The sequence below is a fragment of the Geotrypetes seraphini genome, chromosome 2 (assembly GCF_902459505.1).
Source record: "Geotrypetes seraphini chromosome 2, aGeoSer1.1, whole genome shotgun sequence".
Classification (NCBI taxonomy): domain Eukaryota; kingdom Metazoa; phylum Chordata; class Amphibia; order Gymnophiona; family Dermophiidae; genus Geotrypetes; species Geotrypetes seraphini.
The window spans coordinates 171,356,919-171,375,572 of NC_047085.1; the positions used below are offsets into that span (position 1 = coordinate 171,356,919).

Consider the following 18,654-nt stretch of genomic DNA (forward strand, 5'->3'; position numbering starts at 1 on the left):
GGACACACCATACAAACGCCTGGCAGAGGAATGCAATCTGGCCCCGATCCCGGCCGTACCTCCACAGAGCCACACAGCTTGCACTTGACCCACTAGTGGATGAAACTGGGGTGAGCAAGCTCCCAACGGACTAATTCTGGAGCCCCAATCCAAAGTGCAGGTTGTCCAGAGAGTGCACTGATAAGCAGACTTTTTCCAAAGTCTGCAATTTCCCGTAGCCAGAGCTGTCCCCACAGGGAACCTCTGCAGAATGAGGGTGAAACCCGTGAATAAAAAGACGGAATTTAAAAGAAAATAAACACAAGTAGTAAAGACAAGCTCCTACAGTCTGGCTTGTAGGAAAGAAAACTGTTTATTGAGGGGACAGTGCTAAGGTAAGTGGAGTGGAGCTTAAGCCTGAAATATAAGGCTTCCTACAAGTTCTTTCGGGTATAGGTCCCAAAATAGAGTGAACTGTACAAGAAAAGGACATTAATGCCACTAAAATGTACACTGCTGTGAGCTGAGAACAAGAGAATGATACAGGGACAAATTTTTCCCCGTCCCCGCAGGAACTCATTTTCCTGTCCTATCCAGAGTTCTTTTCCTGTCCCTGCCCCATTAGCTGTAAACTTCATTCCTATCTGCACAAGCCTCAAACACTTTAAAATCATAACAGTTCAAGGCTAGTGCAGTTAAGATAGAGTTTACAGGAATGGAACCGGAACAGTGACAAAACTCACAGGGACAGGATGGAGAAATTGAGTTTCTGTGGGGATGGGGAAAATTTGTCCGTGTCATTCTCTACGGAGAACCTGAGGAACTGGATTTGATTCTCACTGCAGTGCCTTGTGACCCTAACCCTCCTTTGCCCCAGGTAAATTAATGTAAATTAGCTTAGATTGTGAGCCCACTAGGGACAGAACATATTTGTTATGTGTGCATATAGACAAAGAAATATATACAGTATTTTTCGCACTATAAGATGCACCTGACCATAAGATGCACCAAGGAGGAAAACAAGAAATAAATTTTCTGAATCAAATGGTGTACTAATATATTGAATAAAATATAGCAGAATAATAGTCAACAGCAGTAATAAGAACCATCATCACTGTCATTAACAAATGAGGAGAGACTTTAAGGTTCAAGCACTCTTCTAGTCTTCTAGGCACTGCATTCAGCCCCCCACCCCTCCCTGCCAGTTTTTGAACACAGCCCCTTTCCCTCCCTTCCCTACCAGGCTTTGCACCCAGCCCACCTTACTCCCTGCCAGGCTCTGCACCCAACCCCACACTCCTTGCCAGGCTCTGTACCCTGTAACATCTCCCCTCTGGTGATCTAGTGGTAGGCCGGGACAGGAGGGATCCATCCCAGCTGACTAACAATTTTTTATACGCACACCCTCCCCCCTGTACCTTTTTTCATCTTTTTTAAATCCTGGTGGTCCAGCAATTTATGCAGGAGCAAGCTTTCCACCCTCCTGACCCGCGCTGAGCCCCTCCCTCGCTGGACGGCTGCCTCAGTGGCGCACAAGACAGGAACAAGCTATTCGCGCTCCAGCCTGGCCGTGTAACACTTTCTGAATGGCTGCCGTCAGTTCTCGTGGGATTTGAGATATATATATATATCTATATAATAAAACCGTAGGCGGCGCATGCGCACTCTTATCGGCGTGCTTCCATGATCCGTAGGTCCGTGGCCGCCAAGAGTGCAGCATGCCCCGCTCTTACTACGGCCCCACGCGAAGCTGACAAATTTTACAACGCGGCACTTCCCTCCATTTTCACCACGGCGGTTTCCCCAGATAGGGGAAGCAGAACAACTCACTCCCGCCTCATGGTCCTGCCGCTGCTGCCGCTCCTGTTCACAGCATCCTGCACGTCGCCGACTCCACCCACCCCCTCCTGCAACAACCGCTACCGCTCATGCTCTCCTGCAATGCCATTTTCACCTCAGCGGTTTCCCCAAATAGGGGAAAACTCACTCCCTGCTCTCCTCGCCACGGCGGTTTCCCCACCATCGCCTCCTCCCCGGCCTGGGTGCGCAGCGGGGCAGCAACGGATGCAGCAGTAGTGGCGGCTCAGGGGGGTGGTGATAGCGGCGACGCCGGCGACCGTTCCCCCCGCGCAGGGAGTCTCCGGGTAGGTTCAGGGCGGCTGTATTTGGCTGTTTGTCGGACCCCTATTACTTGCGCTTAGAGGACCGGCAGGAGAGTGGCGGTTGCGGTGGTGGTTTCACAATGGCGGCGCCGGCAGTTTGTCCACTGTTGGAGGTTTCTTAAGGTCATCTTGCTGGGAGGGAGACATAAGAGAGTTACCGAGGGTTGGGCTGGGAGGGGAGAGAAGCGATCTGCCTCGGGTGATTCAGACAGCAGCAGCGTTTACAATTTGCTGCTGTTACCGGCTTCAGGCCTTCTTCTCTGGCGGGTCCTGCCTACTTCCTGTTTTCATGAAGCCGGCAACAGCAATGAATTGTGAATGCTGCTGCCAAGAGGAAAGGGAGCAGAGGGGGAGAGAATGGCTTGGAGGGAAGAGGACATGGCAGGGCATGGAGGGAAGGAGGAAGGTATGCCAGACCAAGGGAAAAGGAAGGGGGAAAGGAAGGAGGAGATGCCATATGGAACACATAGAGAGAGAACAGACAATGGATGGAAAGAAAAGAGAGGGCAGTGAATGGAAGGGGCAAGACAGAGGGTGAATAGTAGATGGAATGGGTAGAGAGAGGGAGACAGACACTGAATGGAAGTGTGGGGGACAGGGGAAGCAGACGTTGGAAGGAAGTGGAGAGGAGAAAGAAAAAAGGTCACATGCAGGATTGAGGGAAGAGCATAGAGTTAGAAATAAAGATAGACAGACAGGGGGCCAGGGACAGACAGAGACACAAAGAATGACAGACAAATAGAGAGCATCCAAGGAGAAAGAGACAAATTTTTTAAAAAAACAAAAACAGACATACAGACATCTACTCTAGCATCCGTTAATGGAGAGAGAGTCAGGGAGGAATTGGAGGGGGAGAGGGAAAAGGGGCTGCTTTCTAGCACCCGTTAATGTAACGGGCTTAAAGACTAGTATATATATATACTGGGAAAACATGATTGACAGTTTTCTGCAAGCTTGTAATGCTGATTTGTGTTTGTTTTTATTGTGTATGTATTTTTCTTCCTCGCCTAGATTTGTAGATAGATGGGCTATAAATTATTTTAAATAAAATAAATAAACTTGCGAGTTGGGAAACAGAACCATATCATTTCAGGACCACTAGACATATCTACAAGAAAGAAGATTATCGAGGTAAGAATCTAATCTTTATATATATATATATAAAGATTAGATTCTTATATAATCTATATATAATCTTCTTTCTTATAGTTGTGTCTAGTGGGCCTGAAGCCACTGTCCTGTGAATGTGTTTCACCTGCCTTCTGCCTTAGAATCAGACTGCATTTGAAGAATTCTGTCTGTGAGAGGAGCTGAGAGGATTAAAAAAAATAATAATAATAATGCAAAGGAAAATCCTTAAGACCATACAGTCTGGTTTAAATCTCTGCATGATAGCAGGACATGCGAGTAGCTACGGGCTCTATATGTGGTTAGTGCTGGTTGCACAAGTTTGCTATAATGTTAATTACTATGTTTGTTTCAGAATAGAACAGAACTCCCTGGGAAGGAGGTGGAGTTGAAAATATGATTAGCAGTTTTCTGCAAGCAACTTGCGAGTTGGGATATAGAACCCTATCATTTCAGGACCACTAGACAAGAAAGAAGATTATCAAGGTAAGAACCTAATCTTTTTTTAATATCTTTTCAGGACCACTAGACACAACTATAAGAAAGAAGTTTATATATATACTAGTCTTTAAGCCCGTTATATTAACGGGTGCTAGAATATATGTCTCTGTCTTTCTTTCTGTCTTTCTACCTGCCCCTGTCTTGCTTTCTGTCCTTTGTCTATCTGTCTCTCTCCTGCCCCTATCCCACTTCCCTGTGCAGCAGCATTTCCCTCCCCCCCCCCCAAACTTTCCTGTGCAGCAACAGCAGCGGTATTTTGCTTTCCCTCCATATCCCTGTGCAGCAGCAGCATCATTTCCCCCTACCCCCTTTCCCTTCCCACGATCTGGCCAGCTCCCTGCCGCCCCCCCCCCCCCTTCCCTTGCCGCAATATAGCATGCAGGATTAGTTTTAGTCTCTGGCCTCCCTGCTCTCCACCTCGATCGTAGGAAAAACGGCCCTACCGGCCAAAGTTTATTTTTAAGTTTAAATGTGCCATGGCGGCCCCTCTCACGATCGCCACCTGCATTGGAAGCCTTCTCCGACATAGTTGCGGCTCATAGAAACATAGAAACATAGAAACATAGAAAGATGACGGCAGAAAAGGGCTATAGCCCATCAAGTCTGCCCACTCTACTGACCCACCCCATTAAGTCTGAGTACTAATGACCTAGTTCCTTAACTCGACCCTCGTAAGGATCCTACTAGGGCATCCCATTTATTCTTAAAGTCAATAACGCTGGTGGCCTTGATCACCTGCTCTGGAAGCTTGTTCCAGTGATCTACAACCCTTTCTGTGAAGAAATACTTCCTTATGTCACTATCGAATTTCCCTCCTCTGAGTTTGAATGGATGCCCCCTTGTGACCGAGGGTCCCCTGAGAAAGAAGATGTCTTCTTCCACCTCGACACGTCCCGTGATGTATTTAAATGTCTCAATCATGTCCCCCCTCTCCCTGCGCTCCTCTAGAGTGTAGAGCTGCAATTTGTTTAGTCTTTCTTCGTACGAGAGACCCTTGAGCCCCGAGATCATCCTAGTGGCCATCCGCTGAACCGACTCAACTCTAAGCACGTCTTTACGGTAATGTGGCCTCCAGAATTGCACACAGTACTCCAGATGAGGTCTCACCATGGTTCTGTACAGTGGCATTATGACTTCAGATTTGCGGCTAACGAAGCTTCTATTGATACATCCCATAAGTTGCCTTGCTTTGGATGAGGCCTTCTCTACTTGTTTGGCGGCCTTCATGTCTGCACTGATGATTACTCCCAAGTCTCTTTCTTCTGAAGTCCTAGCTAGTGTTTCTCCATTTAAGGTGTAAGGTTTGCATGGATTTCTGCTACCGAGATGCATAACCTTACATTTCTTAGCGTTGAAGCCCAGCTGCCATGTCGAGGACCAGTTTTCCAACGTAAGCAGATCCTGCGTCATACTATCCTGCAGATTGCTTTCACTTACTATATTACATAGTTTGGCGTCATCAGCGAATAGAGTTACTTTACCCTGAAGCCCTTGGGTCAAGTCTCTTATGAATATGTTAAAAAGGAGTGGACCCAGGACCGAGCCTTGTGGCACTCCGCTGGTCACCTCCGATGTCTCAGAGAGGGTGCCGTTGACCACCACCCTCTGACGTCTTCCACTCAGCCAATCTTTGACCCATGCAATTAGTGTCTCACCTAACCCCATAGATTTCATCTTGTTTAATAGTCTACGGTGTGGGACGCTGTCGAAAGCTTTACTGAAATCTAAGTACACTATGTCTAGAGACTCTCCCGAGTCCAGCTTTCCTGTTACCCAATCAAAGAAGCTGATAAGATTGGATTGGCATGACCTACCCCTAGTGAATCCATGTTGACTAGGATCCCTTAGATTCCCCTCATCCAAAATCGTGTCTAATTTACATTTAAGCAATGTTTCCATGAGTTTACACACTATTGATGTGAGACTCACTGGTCTGTAATTTGCAGCCTCCGCTCTGCAACCCTTTTTGTGCAGAGGAACGACGTTAGCTGTTTTCCAGTCCAGGGGGACTCTCCCTGTACTTAGGGAGAGATTGAAGAGCATGGTTAATGGTTCCGCCAGGACATCGCACAGCTCCCTGAGTACTCGTGGGTGCAATTTGTCTCATGAGAGGAGCCGCCGCAGCGGTTTTTAACTTAAAAGTAAACTTCGGCCAGTAGGGCCATTTTGGTGATAGAAGGCTGCAAAAACCACCGGGGCCATTGTTGCTGCTGCTGCCGCCAAGATAAGGGGAATTGGGGGAGCGGTACCGCTTACAAAGGCCAAGAAGAGTCCGTTGGAGGAAGGCGGGCCTCAGTGGAGAGAAGACGGCAAGGCCAGCGGCAGCATTGCGCAGCGCTTTGCGGGCGGGTGAGCAGGCAAGAGGGAGGAGGGTGAGAAGAAGATGCTGGAAGGTGTGCCTGTGCCCCCCCCCTCCGAATCAGCGGCATCAGTGAGGTGGCACTCTGGTGGTGAGTGACGGCGAGGGGGGAGTTGCTCCGTGTTCTGGCCTTCCTCCGTGTTCGAAAATCAAATTCAGCACGGAAGCACACCTCACGGAGCCAGGAATCACAAAACTCTAATTGCGCATGCTTTATCCCCAGGACAAGCAGGCAGCATATTCTCACTGATGGTTGACCTCCAAGCTAACAAGAATGGGATGGCAGGAGTGTTGGCCTTTAGGAGAATAAATTTTGTAATACAGATTGGCCAAAGTTTCCATGCCGTTTGGAGAAAGACTCCAGACAATAGTGAGAAGTGAATGTATGAACTGAGGACCAGGTGGCAGCTTTACAGATTTCCTCAACGGGAGTAGATCTAAGGAAAGCAACAGAAGCTGCCATAGCTCTGATTTTGTGGGCTGTGACACAACTCTCCAGTGACAGTCCAGTCTGAGCATAACAGAACGAGAAACTGGCAGCTAGCCAGTTGGAAATCGTTCACTTGGAAACAGGATGCCCCAACTTGTTAAGATCAAATGAGACTGAAGAGTTGGGAAGAAGTACGATGAGGCTTTGTCCTGTTGTTGTAATAGGCCAAAGCATGTTTACAGTCCAGAGTGTACAAAGCAGATTCTCCAGCATGAGAATGAGGCTTAGAAACAAACACTGGCAGAACAATCGACAAATTGAGATGAAACTCCGTGCCAACTTTCGGTAGAAACGTTAGATGCGTGAGTAAAACTACTTTATCATGGTGAAAAACTGTGAAGGGTGGATCTGCCACCAATGCTTGTAGAGGCAGAGGTGAGAGCAATAAGGAAAACAACTTTCCAGGTAAGAAACTTGAGATGAGTGGTGGCCATTGGTTCAAATGGTGGCTTCATCAACCTGAAAGGAACCACATTCAGGTCCCAGACTACAGGAGGAGGTTTGAGAGGTGGCTTCACATTGAAAAGTCCTTTCATGAATCTGGAGACCAGCGGATGAACAGTGAGAGGCTTTCCCTCAACTGGTACGTAAAAAGCTGTAATAGCGCTGTGATAGACTCTGACAGATGTAGATTTAAGCCCAGAGTCAGATAGATGAAGTAAATAATCCAACACAAAATCTACTGATAAGGAAGTTGGATGATGAAGAAAACACCAGGAAGAAAACACCGTCCACTTTTGTTGATAACATTGCTGGGTGGCTGGTTTCCTGGAGGCATCAAGAATATGTTGAACAGGCTGAGAGAGATATAAATCAGTTGGATTCAGCCCGAGAGAAATCCAAGCTGTCAGGTGTAGTGATTGCAGGTTGGGATGTAGAATTGATTCCTGATGCTGAGTAAGTAGAGTAGGAAAAACTGGAAGAGGTATGGGCTCCCTGGAGTTGAGTTGAAGAAGAGAGAACCAATGTTGCCTGGGTCACCGAGGAGCAATGAGAATCATGGTGCTGCCTCTCGTTTGAGTTTGAACAGAGTTCTCAACATGAGAGGAATTGGAGGGAATGCATATAGAAACTGGCCCATCCAATCCAGGAGAAAGGCATTGGCTTCCAGACGGAGAGGAGAGTAAAGTCTGGAGCAAAACTGAGGCAACTGGTGATTGCGTGGAGCCGCAAACAAGTCCACTTGTGGAGTGCCCCATTGAGTAAATTTGGACTGGAGAGCTGTAGAGTTGAGAGTCCATTCATGAGGCTGAAGAATTCTGCTGAGGTTGTCTGCTAGGGAATTCTTCTCCCCTTGAATGTAGACAGCCTTTAAGAAAAGGTTACGAATCATCACTCAAGTCCAGATTTTCTGGGCCTCCTGATATAACAGGAGAGAGTCCGTGCCTCCTTGCTTGTTTATGTTGTACATTGCTACTTGATTGTCTGTGCGAAGGAGGAGGACTTGAGGGCAGAGAAGATGGTGGAAAGCTTTGAGGGCATAATACATTGCTCTGACTGCCAGGAAATTGATGTGAAATTTCCGTTCTTTGGCAGTCCAGAGAGCCTGGGTCTGATGGTCATCCATATGTGCTCCCCAAGCATAAGGGGATGCATTTGTGGTGAGTACTTTGTGATGAGGGGGTAAATGAAAAAGGAGACCTCTGGATAAATTGGAGGAGGTCATCTACCATTGAAGCAACTGCAAAAGAGATGATGTTACAGAGATATGCTATGAGAGATGATCTGTCGCTTGAGACCACAGAGACGCAAGGGTCCACTGAGGAGTACGAAGATGCAGCCTTGCCAGTGGTGTCACATGGACAGTGGAAGCCATGTGGCCCAGAACCACCATCATGTGTCTCGCAGAGATGGAGTGAAGAGAGAGCATTTGCTGACAGGTGGACGAGAGCCTGAAGGTGATCCGGAGGTAGAAACGCTCTCATAAGAGTGGTGTCTAGGATAACTCCAATGAACTGAAGATGTTGAGTCGGAATAAGATGTGATTTGGGGAAGTTATTTCGAATCCCAGAATCTGAAGAAAAGAAATGGTCTGAGATGTTGCTTGGACCACTTCCTGAGATGAAACATCCTTGATCAACCAGTCATCCAGATAAGGAAAGACTTGAAGGCCGTGTGATCTGAGAGATGCGGCCACTACAATCAGGCACTTAGTGAAGACTCTGGGAGAAGATGCCAGGCCAAAGGGAAGGATCTTGTACTGGTAGCGACATTGATGTATCTGAAAATGGAGATATTTCCTGGAAGCCAGATGAATTGAAATGTGTGTAGGCTTCCTTGAGATCTAGGGAGCATAGCCAGTCATTCTGATTGAAAAGTGGATAAAGCAGGGTGAGGGAGAGCATCCAAAATTTCTCCTTGACTACAAATTTGTTAAGATCTTTGAGATCCAGAATGGGTCGCAGTCCTCCCGTCTTTTTTGAAACTAAGAAGTAACGGGAGGAGGCTGCTTTGGGTCTTTCCCTGCTGCTCAGCTGTTCGGGTTTCCCCAAACTGGATGTGCGCTTGTGCCAAATTTGCTCTCACAGCAACCGATCAGATGGGATTACAGCAAACCTTCGTGAAAATCATTTGCATGCAAACTTGTTGGAACGTCGGTCACTGTTTCAGAATCAGCTAAAAAAAAAAAATCAGCCCACAGCAACCCACATGGTCTTAGCAACCATGCTTTGTTCATCTAGCCTTCAATCAGCCAACAGTCAAATTGCTTCAGCATAGGTGCTGTATGATCACTACACCAAGTCAAGTTTCAAGTTTATTTTAGATTTGATATACCACCCATCACAGTATATCTGGGCGGTTTACATATAAGCAAAATAGAGAAGGGGTGATAATAAGGACAGATATATAGAAAAGAAGAGGGAACTCCATTAAATGAAAGGACAGAGAGGAAAGGAGAGACTTAGCATTCATTCATTACAGGCTACTATCTCAGTCATTACTCAAAAACATCTAAATAAAAATGTTTTGAGGACAGATTTAAATCTTTCTAGTGATGACTCCAGCCATCAATAGACAATATTTTGTACCAATCATAAGCTTAACCTTTTCCTATCGTGTGTCCCAGATGATGGGACATTCCAAAAATGACATAGACAGTGGATAAACTGTCTGTATGGACTAATAAAGAGCCAGGAACACAAAATATTTGAATTTACAGACTTATGACTTATTTACATTATGTTTACAATAGCCGTAAATGATAACGGTGAATAATACAAAACTTTGCTAAAATAATTCCGATTGGAACCAGCGTAACGTAAAATTTATTATGATAGGAAAAGGTTAAGCACCCCCAATACTGAGTAAACTTCTTTACTATGACTAAGGAGCATTCATTTATGTTAATTGTGACAACCACAATCATTTTGAAAAGTTTGACTCCTATGGTATCAATTGCAGCACATCTCCAGACAACCTTAAATCCAAAATATTACAATAATCTAGGGGTCAAAACAAACTAAAGTAACCCCAAGGGTCGCCTTTATCCCCAACACTCTTCAATCTCTACATTGCATCCCTCGGCACCTGCCTAAACAAACTAGGCTTAACTTCTTTTAGTTATGCAGACATCACCATCCTCCTTCCTTTTGATCAACCAACATCCTCCATGACAGACACACTACATAGAACACTAGAAACAGTGGCTACATGGATGAAAGAACACAAACTAAAACTGAACCCAGACAAAACAAAATTTATACTCCTAGAAAAAACAAATCCCCAACCATAACAAACTTAGTAATAAACTCAATCACATACCCCATTCAACCCATCCTAAGACTTCTGTGAATGATGATAGACAGAGGCTGTACCATGCAACCACAAATCAACAAAACAATACAGAAATCATTCGTGGTCATGCAAAACTTAAGGCAAATCCCTAGTCCTAGGACTTCTAGACTACTTCAATATCCTCTATCTCCCCTGCCCCGCAGTCATGATAAAACAACTACCAACAGTACAAAACACAGCCTTGAGACTGATCTATTCGCTGAAGAAATACGACCATATCACCGCCGCATACCTCGACTCACACTGGCTCCCAATACAAGCAAGAATAATATTCAGATTTTACTGTCTATTATTTAAAGCCATGAATGGAGACAGCCCAGCTTATATAAACAACCGCCTTATCAGAACTACCACAACTAGGCAAAGGAGAACCCAGACATCATTCATACACCTCCCAATCAAAGGCGTCAAACGCAAAAAAATGTACGATGGCCTACTAGCCACGCAGGCAGTGAAACTAGACCGCCAACTATCCAATCTACTGAACACGACTCCAGACTATAAAACTTTCAGAAAAGATATAAAAACCCTGCTATTCAAGAAATCCATCAAAACAAACTAACACCGCAGGAAGCACTTCAGTCCCCCGAAGTAACCCGTTCAACTCTGTAACTCTTCTGGAAATGTCCAGATAACCTCTTATGTAATCCGCCTTGAACCACAAGGTAATAGCAGAATAAAAGTCACTAATGTAATATAAGTTTATTTCATCCAAATAGTTTCAACTCTCTCAGCATCAGCTTATAAAATGCAGGTTTTATTACTGGCCTCAACTGAGACTTAAATGACTGCAGCAAGGCAATCACAATGCCCAGACAGCGCACATCACACCTTGAGTACATGGAGAAGTAGCCCAATGAATGATGTGTGAAACTCATGGCTGATGCTCTTGAATACGATCGTCATATGACATGCGAGGAACTTTCTGAAACTATAGGGATTCCACTGACATCAGTATACCAAATTCTGACAAATGATTTAAAAAAGAGAAAAATTTCTGTGCAATTGGTTCCCCACTTCTTGACTGCTGAACAGCAGCAGAGACGCCTGGACAATGCATTCAACATTGAAGGTCAGGCATTCTTGAATCACATTGTTGCTATTTATGAAACATGGGTCAGAGACTTTGAGCAGGAGCTGAAATCGCAGTCCAATGAGTGGAGAGCTCCATCTTCCCCATGACCAAAATAATTTCGACGAGCTCAATCAAGTCAAACAAATTATAATTTTTGCTTATGATTATAAAGGCATTAGCATCACAGACAAAGTTCCATGTGAAAGAAGTGTCACAGCAGTGTATTATCATGAATTTTTGCAAAAAAAAAAAAAAAATGCGCAGAAAAATGAACAAAACCTGACCTCAGTTGCTCTTGGCTGGGCCACTCATTCTTCACAACAACGCTCGCCCACACATAGGGAATGTTGTCATTGAAAAACTACGTGAAATCAGCTGGGAGTTGTTACCTCATGCTCCCTACAGTCCAGACATGTGTCTTCCAGACTTCGACTTTTTTCCAAAGTTGAAACAACCTATGCATGGACATCGTTTTGCATCTCTGGAAGAGCTTTCTTCTGCCATTACTCAAGCCATTCGGAAACTGAACAAAAACGGTGTCTTGGATGGAATAATGAAGCTTCACAGATGCTGGGACACAGTCCTTGCAAAGCAGGGCGACTATATTGAAGGATTGTAAAGAAATACTTGAAAAAAATAATAAAACATGTAAATTTAAAAAAACAGTGTGCATTATTTATGAAATGACCCTCGTATATATATATAGTCTTCCCAGCCCAAGGGATAACATCCAAGAATCAACTTGGAGAAACATAAATGGACAATAGGCAGGCGCAGGAAGTACAGGGCGGGAATCTAGAATGTCTCCCCTATCTACTGGAAAAGAGCTTACCAGGGTAAGTACATAATCTTTTTCCAGTGCAATAGGGGACACATTCTAGACAAGTGGGATGTACCACAGCAGTCCCTAAATGCCAGGGTGGGCTAACTGCGCTGACCCAGAAAACCAAGGACCTAAAGGCAGAGTCCTGTCTCGCTGCCATAGCCACTCTGTAAAACTTGGCAAACATATGCAAAGAGGACCACATTGCTGCTATGTAGATGTTCTCAAAGGAGACAGCACTAACTTCGGCCCACAAAGAATCCATAGTCCTAGTAGAATGTGCCTTAACAGAGACAGGAGATTGAGTCCTGGCCAGAATATAGGCTGACGAAACGACCCTACGGATCCATCTAGAAATGGTGGCCTTAGAAGCAGGAGCATCATAGGCTGATGAAACAACCCTACGGATCCATCTAGAAATGGTGGCCTTAGAAGAAGGAGAATCCTGCTCAACAGAATGAGACAGCACAGCAGCAGTTCAGAGAGAAGAAAGTTGTTAGTGACTTCCAGATAACGAAGCAGCACCCTGTGCTCATCAAGTATTTTCAAAAGGCGATCTTGGGGCCTGGAAAAACAGGCAAACACACCTCCTGATTAACATGGAAGCTGAAATCAACTTCGGCAGGAAAGAAGAAACCGTGCTCAAGGAAGACCAGACACCAAGAATTGGTAGAACAGCTCTCAACAAGAAAGAGCATGAAGTTCTGAAACATGGCTCGCTGAAGGAACAGTGACCAGAAAGACAATCTGGAAAGTCAAGGCCAAGAGGGAAACATCCCAAATAGGCTCAAAGGGAGCTGTGGTAAAACCGGACAGCACATGGTCCCACAAAGGGAACATTGGTTTAATCAGTGGTCTAATGCAAAGAGCCCCTTGAAGAAATCTGGCAATAGCAGGGTGAGACACCCAAGACTAAGTAAGGTGGCCCGTCGGTTTTAATGCACATTTTTGAGAATCTAGGCCTCAATATCCAGAGCAGCTCAGCAGAAACAGACAAGTGCGAGTGACAAAGGTTGCCGCTGAAGCAGCCTTAATGCCTAAAGCAGCTGCAGCAAAAGCCTCCAGAGGACAACATCCAACCCAGCGGTCCTGCATATCCGTAAGCACCACACCATCTGCCCTGGGTAAAGAGGAGCTGGAAGTCACCTGTGCAACTCAAAAATCCACCCTAGGCTGACCCAGAAGCTGCTAACATCCCTGTGCCAGCAGATAAAAGCGAGACATTGTCCACGCTCTTAAGAGCTCCTTCTAGAGAGATATACTGCTCTGAGATTAAGAAGGTCATAGCAGGGTACCAGGGAAAGGCGTAACAATGGGAGCTCACTTCACAACGCTAGGAGGAAAAAGTGGACAGAGCTGGCTAAGAAACCAAATTCAACTCCTGCAGAGACGCAGACAAAAGATTTGGCAAAGCCGCTCCCAAGGACTCACAGGAGCCAGAACACAGTCCCTGAATTCCTATGCCCTGAAGCACTGTACTGGAGCATAAAGAGCCAGGGAGTTGGTTATCATCCAAAGGATTACTCAGAACAGGATTAGGTAGCGATGAAACAGTGGCGGACTGAAAAGAAAACATGCCCATAAAAGCAACGCCACTTAGAGATAGAGCAGCAGCAGAGTGGGACTGCGCAGCGAAGAATGCCTGTTGCAAGATGCATTCCGCAAATATGCAAGTCTGCAAAGGCCTCCAGCTCCTGGGGTGCAGTCACCCTTAGAAGATGGAAGAATGCGGTTTTGAGGCTGCAGAGGTTCCACGGCTTTGTGCATGGAACCTTCAGCTGTGCCAAGTCCTGACAACAAAATAAGCTGCCCTGCCGGGCTAGCCAAACATTTAGTCACCTGCTAAATCAGTGGAAAGGCTAAGCCTTGCACTGCCACCACTTCTGGCTGTGCCAAGCAAAACGCGGTACAAAAATGTTTCAAAAGTGCCCAATTTGTGCAATCCTGGCATAAATCCACATTAAGAGAGCCCAAGGACTCTATCCCAACATTTCTGGAGGCAAAAATTGCAGTTTTGGAGAAGCAGGGAGTTTTTGAAAAAAAGATTGCTACAAATCCAAGATGGCCACCGCTAAGAAATTTGCACCAAAATTTCGATATTTCTCATATATAGCAAACATTAAAATGGTGATTTTAGGAATTTTAAGATGGGGGACCTGCAGAAACCTTCACCCCGCCCCCTCCCTGATTCACCTCACAGGCTGTGACAGCCTTTACTCACTGTGACCTGTGCTGAAATGCTAGAAATGTGCTGCAGCCTGCCACAGCTCTCTTAGCTGGAATCAGAAAACCACTGCCTCATGTTTGGAATGCCTCCATGATACTGATTTTTGGGCTGCCAGTCAGACTCCATGCCTGACTTCACCTCCATCCCTGTGACAGGACGTGCTGAGGAATGGGTGGAGGCACAGACAGTAGCTAGCACCCTGCGAGACACTGCCGAGTCTCCTAGATATGCCCAACAGCCTGTGCCAATATTCATCCAGCAGTAGAAGCAGAGATAGCCTGAACTCCTTAGAAGCAGATGCAGGCTGGCTGACAGGTATCCACTGGGATTGGCTTGTCAGCTGCAGACTGAAGTCTGTGTGTTCTCCACACAGGCAGAGCTGAGTAAGCACTCAAAGCACAATAAATCCTGAAAAAAGGGATGAAAAACACCGAATACAATAATAAAAAGAAGGGAGCAGAACACATTCCTGCTGGCAAGCGTGTAGAAGGGAAAAACTGTAGGTGGAGCTAGAGAGCACACTGAAGTAGAGTAGAGTCACAGAGAAATCCGGATTGGATTCCTTCTGCATATGGCAAGTGGCCATTTGGATACTACCTACCGTGTTTCCCCGAAAATAAGACCTACCCCGAAAATAAGCTCTAGCATGATTTTCGGGGTAGGTCTTAATATAATCCCTATCCCGAAAATAAGCCCTAGTCACTGGCAGCAGCGCTTCCCCCACCCACTCCCACCCCCACACGCCCCCCACCAACCCTTCCATCTCTCCCTCCTATCTGAACCCTGACCGTGAGCCAAAATACCTGGAAACAAGCAGCAGCATTAGCAACACAGGCTGAATCACGGCCTGCCCTTCTCACTCCTGGCTGTTCCATGCCACGTTGCTGATGGCATCATTGGTGATGCGGCATAGGAACGCCTGGGCGTGAGAAGGGCAGGCCGTGATTCAGCCTGTGCTGCCAGCGCTGCCGTTTGTTTCCAGGTATTTTGGCTCGCGGTCGGGGTTCGGATGGGAGGGAGAGATGAAAGAGTCATCGGGGGCGGGGTGGAGGGTAGGAAGGGAGAGGTGATCATTGTACATGAAAAAATATGACATCCCCAAAAATAAGACCTAGTGCCTTTTTTGGGCCTAAAATTAATATAAGACAGTGTCTTATTTTCAGGGAAACACGGTACTTATCTAGAATGCCTCCCCTATTGCACTGGAAAGTGTATTTCCTCAAGCTACAATTTAAATTAACGGGGAAGTTACTTCCCCAGGTATATTAGATAGATTGTGAGCTCATCCAGACAGATAGGGAAAATGCTTGAAGTATTTGTATATACCGATTTGAGTGTGGTTGTAAAACTACAAAAAGGCAGTATACAAGTCCCAATCCCTTTCCCCGAAAAATACCATTTTGCTATTGATTTCTACAAAAGATCAGGTTAGCTTGAAAATCTCATTGCTTGGATATATATAAATATGAGTAACTACTGCTATGAAAAGAAGAAAGGAAGACAATTGAGAGCTGCTAAAACTAGATAAAGGACACACTCATTAGGAATCCCTTTTCCCTTTCTATCTACTCTACTTTATGCCCCAGATATTTGAAAAAGGAGCTAGAAGGCTGCAAGAAGTGAAATCACAACTTTTTGGAAATGGATTTGAACAGTACTGGTAATAAATTTACCCGCCAGAGTCCCAGTAAAAGTCCTGGATTCAAACGGAAGAGTTTGACCATCCTGTCACAGCCAATCATTGTGCTGTTGCTTTCTAGGTCCATCAGGTCATACTTTACAATCAGAGAGCGTCGCCAGAGTCTTGGAAGTGATAGCATGCAGTAAACAAAAAAATTGAGAAAATCAATGTTAATACTGTCAGTCACTATTCCTCTGAAATTAACAGCATGCATTTAGCTACAGAAAGCTAAATCTGGGAGAGACAAATGGAGGACACCCAAAGCAGATGAAGAGTGGTAGAAATGTCTCTTTGCTTCAAGAAAGAGAATATCTCTCTCTCTCTGTCATCTTACACACATTATGTCTAGTAGTTCTACAGTGGGTTCTGAGTCACAGATTAGCTGGGTACAGGCCAGCATGGACCCTCTTTAGACAATCCTGTGTGGTTGGAGAGCAACCTGGGATAACAGTTTAGTAGACCTGGAGAAGTATGTAAATGCTGTTTCCTCTGCAGATGTGTTGCAAAAGTGTGTTCTAGAAATAAATAATTGATTCCATAGAAAGTTTATAAATAGCAGTCAGTTGCTCCATACTCAAGCAAAATCCTAGCTATCTTTACTAACATGATATACCGTAATCTTTTTTCAGATTTCCAGATAATACTGTAATCAGAGCTGACATTTTGCTTAAGTTTAAAATGTTACAGTCAAGATGTCTGCCACACTTTATTTTTCCAATATGACTGTTCTGCAGCTAAAATTTATTCTGGCAAAACATTATTTTAAATTGAAGAACAATCTAATTTCCTTCAATATCACTTTAACTGAAACTCTGGTTCCATACCTTGTTCTGCTAACTTTACTCTCAATATACATTCACTTAGTTAAAATACTGTATGAACTTTGCTTTTTGGCCAGTTCATGGTGTATACTTAATGAAGAGATCAATGTTGGGGCTGGGACAGATAGGAGATTATTGCTAATGGGGGGGCAGGCAGGGAGCTGATGGTGGCAGAGTTGGAGAAAGGGACTGTTGTTAGTAGATACTGCTGGGAGTAAGAAACAAGGGCTGGGTGGAGAGGAAAAGTTAGAGTGGTAGATACTGGGGTAAGAAGGAAAGACAGAGTTAATCAATGAATATTGGAGAAGAAAAGTAAACAGGTGGATACTAAACAAGTAAAGAAAGATGTATGGGAAAAAGAAAGGGGGAATGATGCTAGGGAAAGAGGAGAAAGGCAGCACAGCAGAGACATAAGAATGTGGGAGAATATGGGTTCATACTTCAATGGATACTCTAGAATTAGGTAGGAGACCAGAAGATAGACAGACTCTGTGACTGGCTGGGTATTGGGAGTGTAAGTGTGGATTTAAAGATTGGATAGAGTGGATAAGTGGGGACTAAAAATTGAATAGAGTTTGAAAGGACAATAGAGTCTAAAGGTGTAGGTGAAGGTTTTGAGTAAGCCTGTAAATTTTTTTTTTTTTTTTAAATAAACTTTATTCATTTTAAAAACAATCTTAGTGCATTAACAAATAAACATTTATAAAATAATACAATAAAAGCACTTTACACTAACAAGTATACCTAAATGAACATTTTAACCCTCCCATCCCTTTAATTAATACTCTATAAACTTAATTCTTCAAAGCCCCTATCAATACTTAAAGTGGCCTTGCAGGCAGCGTTCCCAGTCCAATGATGGATCCAAAGAGTCCAGTGCACAGACACCACATAAGCTGAGACTTTACTAAGAACTCGGATGAGATTATACAGGGCATCCACCATATTATCCACACAGCCCATTACTAGCTGGGGACAGGCATCCACTTTCGCAGAAGGCACACTGCGCAATCTCGTGTGACAAGCATGTGCCGCAAAGGAGGCTGCCGCTGCTGCCTTGATACCAGAAGAAACTCATTCAAAAGGCTTTTTCAGTATAAAGTCCACAAGCACTACTCCTCCATCGCTATGGAGGGCCCTGCGCCTGGTAACTTGTGCCACCGTAGGTTGCTCAAAAAATTGCTAAAAAGCAGGATAAAGCTTAGATATAGCTTTAGAGAGCCAGAAAGAGCTTTCTGGGGTATCCCATTGTTCCGTAACCAGACCAAGAAGCTGTGGATTGTAAGTGCATGGAGCTTAACAAACAGTATAAGCAGTCTTAATTTTAAAATTTTTCCATTTTATTGGTATCCAATTTCTTACACATGAACTAAGGCCTGGCTAGCTGAAGCATCGGTGAGAAAATAGAGAGACAAAGGGTTAATCTCCAAGGGAGCTGGATTGAAATATTCACTGAAATTGTGCACAAGAATATTTGCCAACTAGACGAGGTTTGAAGGCCTCATTCTCCTTGAACTATCTTATATTTTTCTTATGACTGTTTTAATCTGACTTCTGTTCTGCCTTTTTTCAATCACCATGGTCTTTTAGTATAGGCCATTCTCTTTGATCGG

At 44.8% G+C, this 18,654-nt stretch overlaps 1 protein-coding gene across 4 annotated transcripts in view; it reads right to left on the bottom strand.

Moving 5' to 3' along the window:
* Positions 1-18,654, bottom strand: part of FBXO15 (F-box protein 15) — a 179,367-nt gene that overhangs the window by 53,287 nt on the left and 107,426 nt on the right. For 3 of the 4 annotated variants that reach the window (XM_033934286.1, XM_033934283.1, XM_033934285.1), the window contains exon 7: positions 16,213-16,360. In XM_033934286.1, the coding sequence (XP_033790177.1) occupies positions 16,213-16,360 (148 nt within the window). The remainder of the gene's footprint in view (positions 1-16,212; positions 16,361-18,654) is intronic. The other variant, XM_033934284.1, reaches the window with a different exon arrangement.